This window comes from Musa acuminata, chromosome BXJ1-8 (genome assembly GCF_036884655.1).
Source record: "Musa acuminata AAA Group cultivar baxijiao chromosome BXJ1-8, Cavendish_Baxijiao_AAA, whole genome shotgun sequence".
Lineage (NCBI taxonomy): Eukaryota > Viridiplantae > Streptophyta > Magnoliopsida > Zingiberales > Musaceae > Musa > Musa acuminata.
This window is the reverse complement of record NC_088334.1, coordinates 42,828,199-42,847,076: the sequence shown is the minus strand read 5'-3', so window position 1 is coordinate 42,847,076 and position 18,878 is coordinate 42,828,199. Positions and strand designations below refer to the sequence as shown.

Below are 18,878 nucleotides of genomic sequence, written 5' to 3'. Positions count from 1 at the left end.
AGCTTTCACTAACACAAACATGGACCAAATGCTACTCAACTCTAGAAATGTTGATCTAGTACAACACGACTACATAGACTAGGATTAGAAGGGCTAATTACATATTAGTTTATATAATTAATTATCTTTAGTATTTCGTTTGTATACTTATAAAATAAAATATTTAATTTCATTTTTCATCATGTCGATGTTGATTTGATTATAAGGATCATAAAAATAATTAATTATAAGAGATAATATATAATTAACCTGGATTAGAAACATGGATCAGGATCTGCTACCTCATCAGCCTGTATATAAAATTCATGGGTACTACTAAAGAGGTTCAATACACGTGCCATGCATCAAACAGATTAGCTTCTTAGGAAGGCAGAAATAACCAAAGAAATACATCAGTGTAACTGTTCTCGATACATACTTGCATGAACATTCATCATATACTTGGTTCATTTTTGTCTTTGAAGGTACTATAAGTATTTCAACCGTTCTTGATATTTACCAAGTAATTAGATAGACACGACAGATTGGCTTATTACGATAAGATGCACAAATGCCGTGGAGATGCAGCTTCTTTGGAAATAGACTTGGGACTAATTGATATGCTTCTTTGGTACACCCAGCCGCTGCCGGAAGTCATCCTCCATAAGCGGTAGGCCTTCACGAAGAGTAATCTTAGGCTCCCATCCAAGTAGTTCCTTGGCCTTTGTGATGTTTGGCTTCCTCTGTCGGGGGTCATCAGGTGTGTTCTCCACAATCTTCACGGGCACTGCTGGGTCGATCAGCTGATAAATAAATCAAATGGGATGAGATAACAGTTCGAGATAGAAACACTGTCAGAGCAACATCAAGATTAGGAATTTCTGCAAGTGGTCATGGCAAAGTCACTGCAGGGATGATAGCAGGCTTTATGGAACTATTGATCCATGCTATTGGCATTTTCAAGAATGTTACTGACCTCCTTGACAGCCTCGGCCAGCTCCATCATCGTAAATTCACCTGCAGCATATACAATGCAATTAGACACAGGAAATTAAACATCATACTACACTCTCTAGTACCAACAAGCCCCAGACTGCTGCTTCCATTAGGAGACTAAAACACCATGCGAAATAGAACAAAGGAAATTTAAGAGTTACCTGGGTTCCCTATGTTAATAGGACCGGTGTGCTCTCCTTCCATCAGCCGGATAAGTCCGTCAACCTTCAGTTTTTTAAAAGATTATATAATCAAACAACCAGGTTGTGATCAATATTTCGGTGATGAATTCTAAACATAGGATGTGTACCATGTCAGAAACATAACAGAAGCTTCGAGTTTGTGTTCCTGGTGATTGAACCGTTAGTGGCTCACCTCTGTTGGCAACAGAGCAGAAGGAATTAGCAAAATGATGATTAAAGACGAGACAATCAATGACACTGAAAAGTGACTATATATTGATTCAAAAGAATGCATAACAAACATCAAGAATGCAAGCATAATACCGAATTGCTTGAGCGATGAAGTTACTAACTACACGGCCATCATCAATGTTCATGCGTGGTCCATATGTATTGAAGATTCTAGCGATTCGAATTTCTGACAAGAGGATACATCAAAAGAAGGTAAAATACTTTAGCGAAAGTACCAGGATAATTTCAACCGGATCACTATTTAGCCTGTCTAATGAACAACCCCCTCCTCCCAGTAAAAAAAAAGAAGTTACATTTGGCATACCAATGCCGTGCTGCCTGTGATAATCAAACATCAAAGTCTCTGCCACACGTTTCCCCTCGTCATAGCAACTCCTGACTCCTGTGGGAAAAAAGCCAGGAATTATAACAATTATAACACAATTGCAATGATCGATAACTCAAATGGACTCTTATCTATACTCGTGTTCTAGTGCTTTTAACAGCTAGAATACAGTAACACTACATGGAAAAATGAAGTTAAAAGTACTATTTTAAGCATGGAAGCAAAGGGTACAGGACAATGCTTAACCACAGTTTGCTCAACAGCTCCTACACATGATAATTCACATATGAGAAACACCACTATACATGTGTATTATGTATGTTCCAATTCAATATGCAAATTAGAAACAACCAAGGCCAATCCATATGTTAAAATAATTATATGAAAATTATAATGGACTTATGTTAGGGAGTCCAAGTGTGCCCTACATATCAAGTTTATTCTGGCATTTATCCACTACAAGTTGCAAAGTTATATTTGGGAATTGAGATACACTAAAACGTGTCAGAAGTCTGACTGAAACAAATGCTCATTTGAGCAAATTGGTGGATAATCCAAGTGTAAGAGGAGAATGTAATGCATATGATTGCTGTAGGAGACAAACAGACAAAATAAAGATGATAAATAGAAGCATATAGAGTAGAAATCAGATCAGAAAATCCATAGATGTGTATGGCACACCTATTGGGTTAACATTGCCCCAATACTCTTCCTTCTGAGGATGCTCCAGAGGATCACCATATACCTCTGAGGTTGATGTCAACAAGATCCTGTAAGATAAAAAGATACATGGATAACTAAAACATGTCATCACAGACAAAGAGCATGACATCGAAAAAGAAATAACGAACAGCATAAATCCACCTTGCTCCAACCCTTTTGGCAAGCCCCAACATGTTTAAGGTGCCAATAACATTTGTCTTTATTGTCTGGTAAATATCAAATGCTGATGTTATCACTTAAAGTTCAGTATGTATGACATATGAATAGACAAGCAATCAAACTGATACAATAATCATGTAAGGTACGGTAAAACAAGCGATATGAGGAGGTTCTGTCCTCAGTCCTCAAAAGCAGCTTTCCTCCCATTCCATGGTAATGATACAAACCTTAACAGGGTTGTACTTGTAAAAAATGGGAGAAGCTGGGCAAGCAAGATGATAGATCTGATCAACCTCGACCAACAATTTCTCCGTAACATCTGGAAACAAGTGAAGCACAGAGGCAAATAATAAACATATGAATAGCACATGAAGATAACATGTCAAAGATAGTATCAGCTATAGTTAAACCAGGTGAAGAACATGATTAACAAAAGCTTACTTAATATTTTTTATGAAGATTAAGGATAAACAAATCTTATAAGGAGGTGACTAATCAGAGTGTTTTGCACAGTAACATGATGTTGAGGTTCTCCCCCATAGACTTGGAGATAGTTTTTCCACCAAGAGATGCTAAAACATACTAATTGAACAATAATTTTCTCCCAAAATTTTGTTTACTTCAAGTTCCTATCAAGCTTAGATCCTTGAACTGCAATGTTCTAAGACAACACTTTATAGATCATCTGACAATGTCAGTCTCTCTAATCTTCATGTATTTATTAGACCAAAGAAATAAAAAAAATACATATTTAAACCATTAAAGTTTATAGATCAAATGTTCACTTCTTGCTATTTGTTATCAACTACTATGTGTACAAAATCAGAACAAAAATGTGATGAGTTTATAACACTACCAAAAGCAACTAAGTTGAAATATTAGGTAAATCAATCTTTATCACGCAACACTGTCCTATTGTAGTATAGTATTTTAAAAATCAATAACCCAGTCTAATATTCAAGTGCAATGGAAAAAGGTGAATCTAAAGGTGTCGTATCATGTACATCATCCTTGAAGTTTCCATCAAGAGAAACTGAAGATTTTAATCCAACATAGACATAAAACAGTGACAGAAATTAATAACTGACACATTCATAGATAATTGTAAAGAAGATACCATGTCTAATAAGCTCAAATCTTGGATGCCCAATCCATTTTTCAAGGTTGTCTTTGGAGCCAGTGAAGTAGTTATCCACAACAATAACCTGGAGAATTCAGATATAAGGGAACACATAACTTGAAACTTATTTGTCAGCTATGAACATTAATTCATATGGTCGATATATCTGTTTTATTTAATATGAATACATGTACATATACATGTACATATAGTACATATATATACATATACATATACATATACATATATATATATATATATTTATTTATTTATTTATTTATTTATTTATACACACACACACACACACACACATTGTGGGTAACATTTTATTGAAAAATCAACTTCATGAAGAAATGATAATTAGATGTACAACATAATCACATCCTCTGATTCATACCTCATTCTTCTCATTTTCCATCAACTTGTCAACAAGATGGGATCCAATGAATCCTGCCCCTCCAGTAACCAGAATTCGCAGATTGGGCTGCAATGAAGACAAGGTTTCAGCAAAAGCATGATAAGCAGACAACATCCACAAACAAATTTCTGAAACAGAGATGAAATGATTGTAGAATTCAAAGATCACGAGTAGATCTGAACTATAAGCAATAATGACTTTTCATGTACATCACTAGATCTGAACAATGTGCACCAGTCCATGATAGTGGACTGAAAAGAAATGTAGCTCTTCTACCAAACCCGGACATTTTACTAGTTCCAAGTCCAGTATATGCTGTACATGATGATGAACTGAAAGAAGCCACAGCTCTGGTAGCAGGATCCATATGATCACGAACATGAAAATACACATCAGTCTTTCACCTGAAAAAATTTGGAAAACCGGAGTGGCGAAGGAGTCGGAGGCGGCCTCGTGATGGTATGCTGCTCGCCATTGGCAGTCTCCTTCGCCATTGCTCGGATCTCGCCAGAGAGCACCGATCTGCACCATTTGGTTAAAAATCCTCAGTACCCCAAGATCTCACACACAATCTTAGCAAAACTTAGTAAATCGTAACACATTTGAATCATAGATTCGAACGTTAATCGAAAATTACAGCAAAAAATCCCTAATCTTCTCCTTTCAAGTCGACCAACAAGCTAAGCGGTGAAGAAACAGTTTGGATCAGAGGGATCTTTACGTAGTTGTAAAAGAACGAAGATCACCAAATCAAAGACTGATGCAGTAAAAGAGGAACTCAGTTGGAAGCAAAGAATCGATTCTTCGAATATAAGCAAAGTTGACGAGAGCGAAGCGCCACCGGATCCGGGATCACAAATCTAGATCTCGAAACCATCGGCCCAGCGATTAAAAGATCCGGTCATTTTGATATCGAGAAGAAGTACCTTGTACGAATCGAGTCAAGGAAACGAGACTAGTCGAGGTCAGAGATCGATCGAGATGAAGCCGTTCGAGGTCGGAGATCGGAGAGCGGAGCGTGAGATGGGCTTCGTATATAACGAGTAGTGGGATCGGCAAAATAAGCCGAAACTGAGCTGGCGCTCCGTCGTATGAAATGGCCGAGAAGAGTCACCGACTCAACGAAGCGGCCTAGTCATCAGTTGTGGTAATGGCACTTCCTTATTGGTCTAGTTTGTGGGCCAGCGAATTCTGACCAATGGAAAACCTACTTTTTCCTGTTTCGTGCTTGATGCCTTGCGGGCTTGTTGATATTTCGGGTGACCCTTTTCCAGTTAAAACGGCAAGGCAAATGAAAATAATAGCAAACTAAATCCAGCGTGACCCTATGCTGCGTAGCGAATAAAACAACCCGGTAACGAAGCTGGTGAGCGAAAGGTATCGCTCCATCGGTTGGTGCACCGCATTTCGAGAGGTCGGTGGATCCCATAGTGGGGGCGCGGCCCACATGGGCTCCACATTTAACAAGCGGTCAATTTGAAGGAGTAGATGCGAGCCTGATCGTGCGCGTCAGCATGGAGATTGATCGCATCGCTCGATCGGGTTCACTCGAGTTCGGTTCAGCCCGAACCAATTAGTCTTGGGTAAGCAGGGACGATTTGATCAACTACTGAGTCAGGATTTGACTCCCTGTCCTCAAACAGGGTTCAGCTTTCCTCCACCAAGGCCCACTTCCACATACCATGTTTGCCTCCTCTTGATGCGGACGCAGGTCCCAAGAAGAACGCGGATCCTGTCTGTCCTGGACAGCGATCCACAACCTCTCTTCGTCAGCAGACGTGGAAGCTGAGACGACCTTGCATGGCTGCCACGTTTGCTTCCGTCCACGAACTCCTTCCCGTTTTACATTTCTATCATTATAAAAATAAAATATTTAATCTTATTTTGCCTCTCAATGAAATATATCACGTCTATTTTTACATACATAAATATCGTTAAAAATATAATTTTATTATTCTTAAAAAGATAATTTCTATAAAAGCTTAGCTATGCTTCTGGAATGCCTACCCATACCCAATAGTAACATTACTGGCAAGACGAAATTAGGATAACAAAACAAGAGAAATAAGATAATATAGGAGATAAAGAATCATCATCGACGTTGTTGTTGGATAGATATAACAAAACTTTCACAGGATAACGATCCTTCTATAAAATTAATATTTTTTGAATGATGAAAATAATAAATTTATTTTTGTATCTATCTTTTTATCAGTAAAATCGATGATATGAGAAGAAATGAGATTAAATATTTTATCTCTATAATTATAAAAATATCAATATAATTTTTAAAATTATAAAAATCAAAATACTAAAGATAACTAACTATAAAAGATATAATTAGTCCTGCTTTCCAACTCTAATTTTCTATTTCATGATTAGAAATATACACAAATGAGATAGTAAGTTTACAAATTTAATATATACAAGATTTCATGTCACTCATCAACCCATCTATCATTTTTCATGATTACAATCATATGCTGCAATGCCTCGAATTATAATATAATCATAAATTGATCATACAATTTAACTCAGCCTATATCAGAAAATCAAAACATGCATATCATAAATGATTTTTAATCATGTATCAACAACATGTATGCATTTTATTGAATGAAACGCAATCACAAGAATAAGAAACGAAAGTAGAAGGTGAGAGACATTCCTCTTTCTTTTCCTCTCTCCCTCTCTCGTCTTTGTTTACTGCTTTCCTTTTTCTTCTTTTCCTTCTTTTCCTTCAACTTTCTTTCTCTTCTCCTCTTTTTCCTTTCTCTCGCTTCTATTTTCTTCCTTTTTCTTCTTTTCCTTTTTTTTTCCCTTCAACTTTCTCTCCTCTTCTCTTTTTCCTCTCTTTTCTCTCTTCTTCTTATATCATATCCTCTAGTTTCTCCTCTTCGCAAATTTTGCACTCAAAATGGATTTCCATACCACAACTGTGTTCAACAACACTACTAATTTGTACTGATCAACCTATGCATGCTAGAAGAAGGGACTTCACAGTGAACAAGGTTTCCACCACTTGTTTCCTCCATAAACACATTGCGAAGGCCCCATCTTTAAATCTAAGAAGCATACTTCAACATGTTTCTGTACTATAATGAATAATTTCCACATGATCAAGTATAAGATCTATGTCATCCAGCAATGCTGCTACTAAGAGATGGAAGTACAGGTGGGATGATTAGCAAAAAGTAAGAAGCTGATTACATGAAGGGTGACTTATGAAGTCCTTTTATGGGGTAATCAAGGTTGACTTCGGAGCTCATGCTTAGCTTAAGAAATCTATCCAACATAGAGTACAAATTCATGAAGTGTCATGACTTGCAAAAATGAATGCAGAAGGCCCATCTATTTGAACACAGCATACAAAATTATATGTACAAATTATGAGAAAAAAATATCTAATGTAAAGTGATCTCAACAAGTTGTACCATTTGAAGGTATATACTAAAATATTCTTTTGCTTGTTAATCCAAAAGAGCTACATACTGGGACTGAGGTGCCAATTCACAGATGAGCCATAAAGACAAATGGTTATGCCTATAAGAGAGAGAGAGAGAATTTTGTAACTCTTAACTCAATTCCAATGTCAAAATAAACTTGAGAAGGCAAAACACCAAGTTAGTAAAACAAATTTGCAAGAGAAGTTCACATGACAAAGATAAACTTTCATTTCATAATTTCCTTTTTATGATACAGAGTTAGTAAACAATGGAAAATTAACCATGGAAACCAACCAATACATACTAAATTACTGCCTATTATGTCAACATAAGCTCATTGGCACCTAGATGAGGAGGCCGCCTACATACCCGTACCTCGTGTTCTTCAGGTCCAGCGCTATGTTTAGGTACCATTATCTCTAAAACAGTTCCAGACTCATCATAGTAAGCTTCCAGCTTGGCATCTTCAGGAATTCGTGTAGCTAGTGGTATTTCTCTCACAAATTCTCCTGGAGGGCAATGCTCCGGGGAAGGATCCGTGAGCCTGAATGTTCTATCGTGTCGCTTTATATAAGGCATCCGGGCAGTACTGACACATGATATCTTTACTATTCCATGTGTGAGAGTGTTTTTCCAGGATACCTTCACCCGCTGCTGATCAGAGAAAGGCAAGCTCACCATGATCAAGTACCCTTCTTCGTCCTCATATATTGTCTTTGCAGCGGTCACCGGCCCACATGCGTGTCTCATTACACCAGTAAACTCATTCACCCAGGATGGCTCGGCTGGATGAACTTCCATATCTTGAGGTCTATCTGAATAAGGATTGCCGGACATACAAATATCCTCGTTCGCCCCATGGGAAAAGAAATCCTTCCTGCGTTTGTTGTACACTGGAGAAAGATCCATACAATCTACACCTGCGTGATTTGATGGCTGTGTTGAAAGATTAAGACCTGAACCATTTAGCAATTTCCTCGAATTGGGATGTGATGCGCTCTTCAGAGGTGGTGGAGGTCTCTCGAGCTCAAAATCTGTGCTCGGAAGATTCCTCCATGACTCAAAATCACAGGCCTCTGGTGGGATCAAGAAGCTCAGATCCCTGCCGGTGAGCTCCATCCACTTCTTCCGATCGGCCTCTGCAACCACCGAGAGGTTCGGTGACCTCACTATTTCGATCCCGTGGACGCACTGTGGGTTGGACAGCCCCCTGTATTGCTTCCTCTGCATCCGATGAGATCGCATAAAGCCCTTATCAACACTGAAGGGGAACTGGGGCTCCCCTTGGCGTGAGTGCCCGTTCATGTAGCTCCGCAGCTGCATCTTTCCCAGGGCGTTCTCCGGCCGCTCCTTGAAGACCCACATGTACATGTTCTCCATGTCGTGCTGGACAAGGAACACATCGAGACGCAGGTCGGACTTGTCGAAGCCTGAGACACCATTCGGGTCGCGGATGATCTTGCTCTTGGATTTCTCCACAAGCGCAGGCTTGAAATAGAAATTGAAGAAGAACCACGCGCCCCATATGCTGTCCCCTCGCTTGGCGCATTTACGGGCCCCCGCGGCGCCACCGACGCACCCGCCTGCCTTGGGGAGGTGGAGGACGGCATCATGGTCGTAGATCTGGGGGCCGAGGCCGACTTCCAATACGTCCATGGGGTCATGGTCCCAAGGCTGCTGCGGAGGGGACTGGTCGACCAAGAGCGGGAGATTGATGTCGGGCGCACCGGAGAGGACGGTCTCCCGGCGCTGCTGGATGATGGAGAGCTCGTGGTCGCAGTCATTGTGGGCGGAGACGGCCACCGCCGGCGGGCCGGCGGGGTCCATGGAGAGGAGGGTGGAGGGTTGGGGGGGGTGGTGGTGGTGGTTCTCCATGGACAGGGTGGTGAGGATGGACTCACCCATGCCGTGATCTCGCTCGTCCCTCTCCGTCTCTTCCTTCTTCTGCTTGATCACCTCCTCACCTCTTCCGATCCTATCTATTTGGTGGTGGGGATCGAGATCCACAAGACCCAATACAAGCACCCCATAAAGAAAGCCTCACATTTCTCCAAATCCCTTAACAAACCGAATCAAATTCTTTGCCTTTGCCTCCAAAAGATCCAAACTCGAAACAATTTCTCCCACCAGAAACAAGAGAGGCGAAGGGGCGAACCAAAGAGGAGGGGGGAAAAGGGGCCGCAGCGAATAAAACCCTCGTTCTGACGCTGGGAACGAAGGGGTTGGAGAGATCTCCCTTAGACGATTACCTTATGGAGCTCAAAGGAGAAGGAGAGCGTTCGAGACGTGGGGAAATAAGTCAAGCCTCGAGGCTTCCGCAGGGGTCGCAGCCGCCATCCGTGGAGTGGGTCGGCGAGGAATAACGGACACGGTGAGAAGGAGGAGCACGAAACGGTGACGGGGCCGTTTAAGAAACCGGCGCTGCGGTCGCAGCCTCCACCGGATGAGACCCGGTATCGACGTTAGTTGACGGTAACGGCAATCCTCTTTTTCTATTTTTTTTTGTGGCGAATTATGATTTAATTTGTGTTGCTTAAAATTTCTTTTTCTTTTCCTTTTTCTCTTTTTGTGGTGAGTTGTGATTGGACTTTTGTTGTCTTTCATCTGCGTGTATGATCGATCGAGTTCATTTCGATTCCATGGTCAACAAGGAAAGGTTGACAAAAAAGACAAGCTTATCTTTCTTTCAATAAATTAGAGAAGAATTTTCAACGAGTATTATTCTGATCTCAGCCAATTGATTTACATTTGATTCGATAAATAAATTATTAGATTTGGTTCACTATCAAATTCCAATTTTCATTCATTTTAGATAACAAATAATCGATCATAGTATATATAATTTTAAAAAAATTATTTATATTTTGAGTATTTTTCAAAGGGTACCCCTTTTTTTAAATTTTTTTCTAATCAGTATCCCTATTTTAAAAAATTCATCTTTTTCTAATTAGTTTTCAACTGTTATAGTATTTTTATTTAACTCATTTATAATATTTATAGTAATTATTGAGATGTCGAAAACACTATGAACTCTATTGAAAGATACTGAAAGTGACATTTTACTCTTTGGTTGTCATGGTTAAAACATTATAACAAACTAAAATACTATAATAGGTCACTGTAATATATATATATATATATATATATATATATATATATATATATATATATATATATATATATATATATATATATATTAGAATACTTCAGATATTTTTTAATTAGGGATACTATTAGAAAAAAAAATAAAATTATGGGTACTAATTGAGAAATATTTAAAATATAAATATTTTCTTAGAAATTTACTCCTAAAAAATTACTTTTATATATAAATATATATGTGTGTCTTTGAATTGAGCTAAGTCTTGTGGATCAAATTGTGCAAATATGACTTTTGGGTATATCAGGGGGCAAAAATGACTAGATAGAATGATGATGAGATCATTTAAGTTTGAGAGGGAAAAGATAAGTTGACTGAAACAAATATGTCATGATTCTACATTTATATGTGCAATTATATAGTAATTTCAAGTAAGTCAAATAGGGAGGAAGTCAGAGAATCAATTCTACCTCAATTTATGTCAAGAATATCTGAATCCAGTAAGAACTAAATTCCCCCCAAAAAATAAAGAATAGTTTACTTTGGCAAGAAAATGACTTCCATAAATTGAGGTCTTTGTGAATATGAAGAAGTGTTTGTACTATGAAATTTTCAGCATGGTAAATTGAGTCACATTCAGATCCACATGAAACTAATTATGTAGCATTAGAAATGTGATGAAGTATGTCAAACTAATTCTGAATGCTTCAACTCATCATCACCATCATCTTAGAACAGGTTTGATGGATGATTGGTGAACCTTTTCCATAATTGAGATTTTTTGACTGTGATGTGCAGGCTCCTCAGAACCAGTAGATGTTACCACCCACTGCCCACAATGGCAGCAATAGCTTGGATGATTGAACATGGCCAGCTACTCTTCAAATAGATGTCCACCTGTGGGACCCCATGCCCTGAAACCTAAGCTCATAATTGCAGTAATTTACTTCTCTTGTCAAGTGGGACTCCATCTGAGCAAGGGCAATTGCTCCATGCCACTGAATCATTGACCTTAAAATATCCTCACATAGAAAAGCTAAAGCTCATTCATTGCATCTGTTCTCGAGAAGATTCCTGCTTCATATATGTCTTGCATCAGCCTATTTGTACAAAATATCCCCCCCTTTGACAAAAGAGGTGCATAAAATAGAGGAAGAATTTGAAACCAGGGGAAAATTATGACAACAACAGAGTCTTATGTTGCCCAGGGTGTCTATCACCTTGTAGCTTTGGTTCTTCTCCAGTGTCTTCTTGTCATCTCCAAGTATAATAATGTACCTTCTCTGATATCTGACACTAGTCTTCCTCCACCATAAACAACCTGCAAGAGAATGCTATCTTGTTGCATATGGTATGATAAGAGTCTTCAAGGCTTTTATCATAGCATGTTTTACTTTTAGCATGTGAGGCCAAGAATCATGTAGAAATTGTCGTCGAGAGGATGAGAGGGATGTCTTGCATTCCTTTCTCCTTTCTAAGATTTAGTAAGCATTTCTTTTCAGACTACCACATCCCCCTTGCATTATTTCCTAATCAGAAAGTATTGTAAGGACTGACATGAAATCTTTTTGAGAAAAGCAAACAACAAAAGAATGAGAAGATAATTGGTGAGACTTTTAAGTGACCACTCATCTGATCTCCATCTGCGGAGATCAAACAGTGGTTATGAGTCTTAATTGCTAGAATAAAATACATGATTCTTGGCCTCACATTCATTCTTGCAATCTGCTCTCTGATCTTACTGATTGGCTATGGTTTGCAGCAGGCAACTACACTGTTAACACCATAAAGATTGATTCCATGAGTTAGGCCCTTCCAAATGCCTTCCGATATCGATCTTCTCCACAAGTCAATATCATGTTAGTTTCTTGACTTGTTTCGGCAGATTTATTATAGGCTTCCTAGATGAATAGAGTACTGCAATATGCAGCAATTACAGTTTTGTTGAAGCCACCGAATCTGCAGTTGTTATGTAGCTCTCATCCTTATGATTCATAATGAATTGTTTCAGCAGATTTAGTATAGGCTTCCTAGATGAATAGAGTACTACAATATGCAGCAATTACAGTTTTGTTGAACCCATTAAATCTGCAGTTGTTATGTAGCTCTCATCCTTATGATTCAAAATGTTGATGCTGCAACCAACAAAGTATCAATTCAACTTTTCTTCTTATGATTGTAAAGGACCCTAACACAGTAACTACAGTGTGCCATGGATTGTATTTTGTCTGCATGGGTCACCCTTGCAGAGATCCTATTCCTTTTTTTCTTCTTATTTGGTGATAAGACATAGTGCTTCAGTAGGGACAGTCTTTTCATGTGGCAAAACACTAGTTCTCATAATCATTTATATTATCCTGTATGGAACATGGATTAGACCAAATCAGGGTGCAGTTTCTCCACACATTGGAGGGAAAACAAAATGATTTTTAGCAGCTGATAGGTCAAATCCCAGTCTGTTAACTAGCTCACTGATGACAAAGATACTTCAGCTTGCTCATCTTCAAATTGGATTATGGATTAACATCTACAATTATTGATCAACATTTTCCTATTGTTTTACAACCATGCATTCACATGGAAGATGTACACATAAATAAATCAAACAATGACAAGACAAGATTGCTCTGCTTCCATAGCCACACAAGACCAGATTGATTTGCTTCCTTCAAACTATTACATTTGATGAGTGAAGACTTGTATGTTTTTTTTGTGAATTTCAAGTGATCCAATTATCACCTTTATACATTGCCTGCAATATATATATAAATATAAATATATATATATATCATAAAGTCAACATTACCTGTCAAATCTGTTGACATCAATCAAGGTTCTGGAACCCAGTAGAAAACAATATAAAAGCAGTGCTGGGGAGCAACACCTGGCCCAGGCTTCTCTTTCTGCCATCAGCCCCTTGAGCTGCATGCCTTCTCCATCATGCTTTCATCATGATGAAGAGTCATCACAAACCAATCACCAGCCATCCACAGAAACCAACAAAACTGGGATGTATCTGAATTGGGCAACCATTAGTCCCAAAAATTAAACTATAAGAAAAGGATACAATTCATATTAAATTCTAATATTCTATTTCACATTGAAGTTTCTTCATAAAATAGAAAATCACCAATATAAGATTTAAAATCATAATTAAAAAAATGATTGGATGAATATAAAGGATTCAATTTAAAATTTTCCTCCTCCCTTCCTCCATTACAAATTTATACATCTGATTCTCTGAGGTGATAAGGATTGTGAACAAACTTATATTGTGTATGGGATGAAATAGGCAACCACATATCTTGTTCTGGTTCTTTTCATGGAGGATAAACATCTTACCTTCAGGAGAAATTTATGTGAGTTAGGTTGAGTCAATGTAACATGCAAACCTTCATATAAATGACAGAGTTCAACATATTTGTGTGTAAAACAGAAATATGCAGAGATGTTTAGATTGTAATCGAGTTTTAATATCCTTTAAAAGCATTGTTATGATGGTCTGAATTTTAACAATCTTTTTATGTGTTTTAACATTTTTATTTTTTATTTGCAACTAGCACCCATAGGGATATATGTGGAAGATGTTAATACTTGGAGGGTTCTTTTACAATTTTGTAGGAGTTTCATGAGAAGTGCATTATGGATTGGGATGCCTCTTGCTAAATTGCATCATGGACGCAGTTTCATATGAGCCAAAAGAAGGAATCATAGTGGTTAATATTCATGCGTAGTATTGCATCGATTGGGTTTATATTTGTGTTTTTCTGAAACTGAAGAGTTTATATATAATTCCACTGCAAGATTGTCAAAGGTACCATATTGTCAAAAACTTTTCCAGATCATGGAAATTCTTCAGGCAATTAACTACTCGCTTTCTCTTTTCAACTCTAGCATTAATGGATTTTATAGAACCTAACAAGAGCTCCTTTGCGCGCGCGCGTGTGTGTGTGGATGATCAGATTCTGATAGGATTGGTGCAGTAGGGAAACCATGTATGAAAGAGATGGTATCCTTGCTTGGTTGTTTGTCTTTGAACAAGAACAATGACGATAAGTGTGTGAGACAGAAGGATCTCATGGTTGCCTGTGTGGAATCCCAGGAGCTCAATTCTTGTATCCGGCGCTCGACACCGCTACGGTTTATGTCATTATGTTGAATGTTTATTTCTATCATACATAAGATCTGTATGGTTTAATCAGCTTAAATGACTCTCTAAACATTTTTTGTTATTTTTGTAGAAAGAAAAGTTCCCAAAAATGCAGCAAGAAGCATCGATTACCACTTGCGGCGGCTTGGGAGGGACAAATTCCTTTAGCAACTTTCGGTGGATGTGGATTTTTGAACTGTAATAAAGAATAATTCTGAACTAGCATGTGTTTTTCATCGTCATCTTGACTACGTTAAATCTCACAAAGCCAGCCATTTGTGACTGATTGTCGATGGAACTATTTTACGAGGTGATTGTGAACTTTTTGCGTGCGTGTGTGTGTGTGAAAATTGTTGGATTGACTGTGTGTTGATGAGGTCTGAGAGAATTGGCCATCGTCTACTATTCATCATCCTTATCAGATAGATTAGATATAAGCATTGCTTTCTCTGTTGCATGGCCAGCATTACTATTCATCATCCCTATCAAGGACTACTCATTATCTGCTATTATTTGCATTGGATGCTTTATGATGGCGATGGTGAAATCACAGTTTGCTTTTTTTGCAAAACTACTGCTATACGTAGGCTGTTGTTACGCTGAGGTTCTAATGCGGTTTAATTAAGCATAATTAGGAAATTTAGACGTGGGATTTGGGGTTGAATTTAGTGACCTGATGTGAATTTATTTGAATTTTAAATTTTGGTAGAATTAGTCACGTCTCCCAAAACAATCCCCATACTTAAAATCAAACTAATTTTATTTCTATTTGATCAAAACAGACTTGCAAATTTCATGTTCAAACCCAAATCTCACCAGCATTTTAGCATAACAAACATAAGCTAGTTTGGAAACAAAGTATTTACTCATTAATTTTATAAATCCAAAGATTAAGATCCTCCGTGCATACAACTATTACTAATGCATTTACCAGTATCTTACATTTGATATTCTTATTATTATAACACAGCTTCTAAAGGAGTATAAATGTATCGACAAACGGCAAACTATAGTCAAACTGATTATGATCAATTATAAGGTATAAACTTATATGAACAGTATTAATATAAGAATATAAGAACAACAAATATTGATATCTTATTGGGGCTTTAAGAAATAATAAAAAAATTTCCTTAAAACAAAAATGACTGACAGAATCAGAAAGGAATAAATTAGATTTATCACCGATCGAAAAAGAACTCTCACTCAATCAACTTCCTCGATCTTGGGGCCTGCGCCACCACCACCATTAGATGGACCCTCTTCTTCGTCCATGCCACCGGCCATACCGCCGCCGGCACCTTGGTACATCTTCGCAATGATGGGATTGCACAAGTTCTCCAGCTCCTTCATCTTGTCCTCGAACTCGTCGACTTCGGCCAGCTGGTTGGCATCGAGCCACTGGATCGCTTGGTCGACTGCATCTTCGATCTTCTTCTTGTCGGCCGCCGGCAGCTTCGACGCGATCTTGTCGTCCTTCACCGTGTTCCTCATGTTGTATGCGTAATTCTCCAATGCGTTCTTGGCCTCGACCTTCTTCTTGTGCTCCTCATCCTCCGACTTGTACTTCTCCGCCTCCTGCACCATCCTCTCTATCTCCTCCTTGCTCAGCCTTCCCTTGTCGTTGGTGATGGTGATCTTGTTCTTCTGCCCGGTGGTCTTGTCTTCCGCTGACACGTTCAGGATGCCGTTGGCGTCGATGTCGAAGCACACGGTGATCTGAGGCACGCCCCTGGGAGCAGGGGGGATGCCGGAGAGCTCGAATTTGCCGAGCAAGTTGTTGTCTCTGGTCCTGGTCCTCTCCCCCTCGTAGACCTGGATAAGGACTCCGGGCTGGTTGTCCGAGTAGGTGGAGAAGACCTGCTCCTTCTTGGTTGGGATGGTTGTGTTTCTCTGAATCAGCACAGTCATGACTCCTCCCGCCGTCTCGAGCCCGAGCGAGAGAGGAGTGACGTCCAACAAGAGCAGGTCCTGTACCTTCTCGTTGCCCTCGCCACTCAGGATGGCAGCTTGGACTGCAGCGCCGTAGGCGACGGCCTCGTCGGGGTTGATGCTCTTGCACAGCTCCTTGCCGTTGAAGAAGTCCTGCAGCAGCTGCTGCACCCTCGGGATTCGGGTGGATCCACCGACGAGGACCACGTCATGGATAGTGCTCTTGTCCATCTTGGCATCCCTCAAACACTTTTCCACGGGTTCCATGCACTTCCTGAATAGATCCATGTTCAGCTCCTCGAATCGGGCTCGCGTGATGGTGGAGTAGAAATCGACGCCCTCGAAGAGGGAGTCGATCTCAATCGTGGTTTGAGCTGTGGAAGACAGAGTCCTCTTCGCCCTCTCGCAGGCTGTCCTCAGCCTCCTCAAAGCCCTTGGATTCCCACTTATATCCTTCTTATGTTTCCTCTTGAATTCTTGGACGAAATGGTTCACCATGCGATTGTCGAAGTCTTCTCCTCCGAGATGGGTGTCTCCGGCGGTAGCTTTCACCTCAAAGATTCCCTCTTCGATGGTAAGGAGCGAGACGTCGAACGTGCCGCCACCAAGGTCGAAGATGAGGACGTTCTTCTCCCCGGCACTGCTCGCCTTCTTGTCGAGGCCGTAGGCGATAGCAGCAGCAGTGGGCTCATTGATGATGCGCATGACGTTAAGGCCCGCGATGACGCCGGCATCCTTGGTGGCCTGGCGCTGCGAGTCGTTGAAGTAAGCGGGGACAGTAACCACAGCGTTCTTGACGGTAGAACCAAGGTAAGCCTCTGCGATCTCACGCATCTTGATCAACACCATGGAAGAGATCTCTTCCGCAGCGAATTGCTTCTCCTCACCCTTGTACTGGACGACAATCATGGGCTTGTCCGCGGCGCCAGCAACGACCTTGAAGGGCCAGTGCTTGATGTCACTTTGAACAGAGGGATCATTGAACCGCCTTCCAATCAAACGTTTTGCATCTGAATGTTCACAATACAACAGGATTCTAACGTTAGTTCTCAAGGATTACAAAATACTAAATTGCATCACAAGCCTATCAGGAAGTGAAGGTGTTCGATGAAATAACAACGCTGATTAATCTACCATTAGCTATCTTGAAGCACATCCCAATCGACACAAAAAGACAACCATATGCCTAACATTCCAGCATTAAGGACTCAAAGGCTTAATAGATCAAATTTATACAGCTCTAGACTCAAAATTAAACCTTCCACAAAGCATTGCGTGTCCATCGCGATATAAGAAATATCACATGGACGATGCCACGATCGAAGCAGGAAGACAAACTAATCAATTTGGAAGCACTACGATTCATAAAAGCCAACATTAGATCCGCTCTCCCCAAACGTAATGCCTCAAACGAAAGGCCTTTTAACAACATCGCAAGGAGATTAGCATGTATCATCATAGATGAGGGGCACTCACCGAAGACGGTGTTGATGGGGTTCATTGCCACCTGATTCTTGGCGGCGTCTCCGATGAGGCGCTCGCTGTCGGTGAAGGCAACGTAGGAGGGGGTGGTGCGGTTGCCCTGGTCGTTGGCGACGATCTCCACCCGGTCGTGCTGCCACACCCCGACGCACGAGTAAGTGGTGCCGAGGTCGATCCCGATCGCCGGCCCCTCGCCCTTCCCGGCCATCTTATCTCGCCGATTGGATTGCGCGCAAGAATCAAATAGAAGAAGATGAGAAATCGAGAGCAGCGGATTATGTGAAGGGGAAGGGGATGTGAGGACTATTTATAGTGAAGGGGTATGGGTGTTTCTGGAATGTTCTGGTGACCTCTCGACCCCTAATTTGAATGCGATATTGTTGCGGAAGGGTTGAACAAATCAAGTTGAAGAGGCTAACTGTTTTCATATTTCAATTCTTAACCATTTTGAATAATAAAAATATTCGGTGGGACGTTACCTTCTTTACCCCTCTTCTTAAATTAGAATTACTTTCTCATATTATTATTTTATTCACGGATGATAATCCTAATCCTTCTATTCATCTCAAACCTTCAAATTCGAAAAATGAGCTTAGCCTCTCATTATCTGCTGT

The 18,878-nt window shown here is 39.9% G+C and overlaps 3 protein-coding genes across 5 annotated transcripts; all 3 read right to left on the bottom strand.

Moving 5' to 3' along the window:
* Window positions 1-340: 340 nt before the first annotated feature.
* Window positions 341-5,240, bottom strand: LOC135587946 (UDP-glucuronic acid decarboxylase 6-like). 3 transcript variants are annotated; one of them, XM_065079826.1, is made up of 13 exons: window positions 5,081-5,240; window positions 4,559-4,676; window positions 4,134-4,220; window positions 3,734-3,821; window positions 2,844-2,935; window positions 2,599-2,663; window positions 2,416-2,504; window positions 1,714-1,791; window positions 1,482-1,575; window positions 1,286-1,352; window positions 1,137-1,200; window positions 956-996; window positions 341-782 (listed from the first exon to the last, which is right to left on the bottom strand). In XM_065079826.1, exons 2-13 carry the CDS (start codon window positions 4,646-4,648, stop codon window positions 591-593), a joined length of 1,047 nt encoding a protein of 348 aa, XP_064935898.1. In that variant the 5' UTR covers window positions 4,649-4,676; window positions 5,081-5,240; the 3' UTR covers window positions 341-590. The 3 variants fall into 3 exon arrangements, with proteins under 3 accessions (XP_064935898.1, XP_064935899.1, XP_064935900.1); XM_065079827.1 differs by lacking the exon at window positions 5,081-5,240 and adding an exon at window positions 4,876-5,023; XM_065079828.1 differs by lacking the exon at window positions 5,081-5,240 and adding an exon at window positions 4,792-4,813.
* Window positions 5,241-7,804: 2,564 nt separating this feature from the next.
* LOC103995446 (uncharacterized) lies at window positions 7,805-9,984 on the bottom strand. Its single transcript, XM_009416043.3, has one exon. It carries the CDS (start codon window positions 9,503-9,505, stop codon window positions 7,919-7,921), a length of 1,587 nt encoding a protein of 528 aa, XP_009414318.1. The 5' UTR covers window positions 9,506-9,984; the 3' UTR covers window positions 7,805-7,918.
* A 5,941-nt stretch (window positions 9,985-15,925) lies between these two features.
* Window positions 15,926-18,544, bottom strand: LOC103995447 (heat shock cognate 70 kDa protein 2). Its single transcript, XM_009416044.3, has 2 exons — window positions 18,259-18,544; window positions 15,926-17,792 (listed from the first exon to the last, which is right to left on the bottom strand). The coding sequence occupies exons 1-2, from the start codon at window positions 18,470-18,472 to the stop codon at window positions 16,057-16,059; spliced, it is 1,950 nt and encodes a 649-aa protein (XP_009414319.1). The 5' UTR covers window positions 18,473-18,544; the 3' UTR covers window positions 15,926-16,056.
* Window positions 18,545-18,878: the final 334 nt, after the last annotated feature.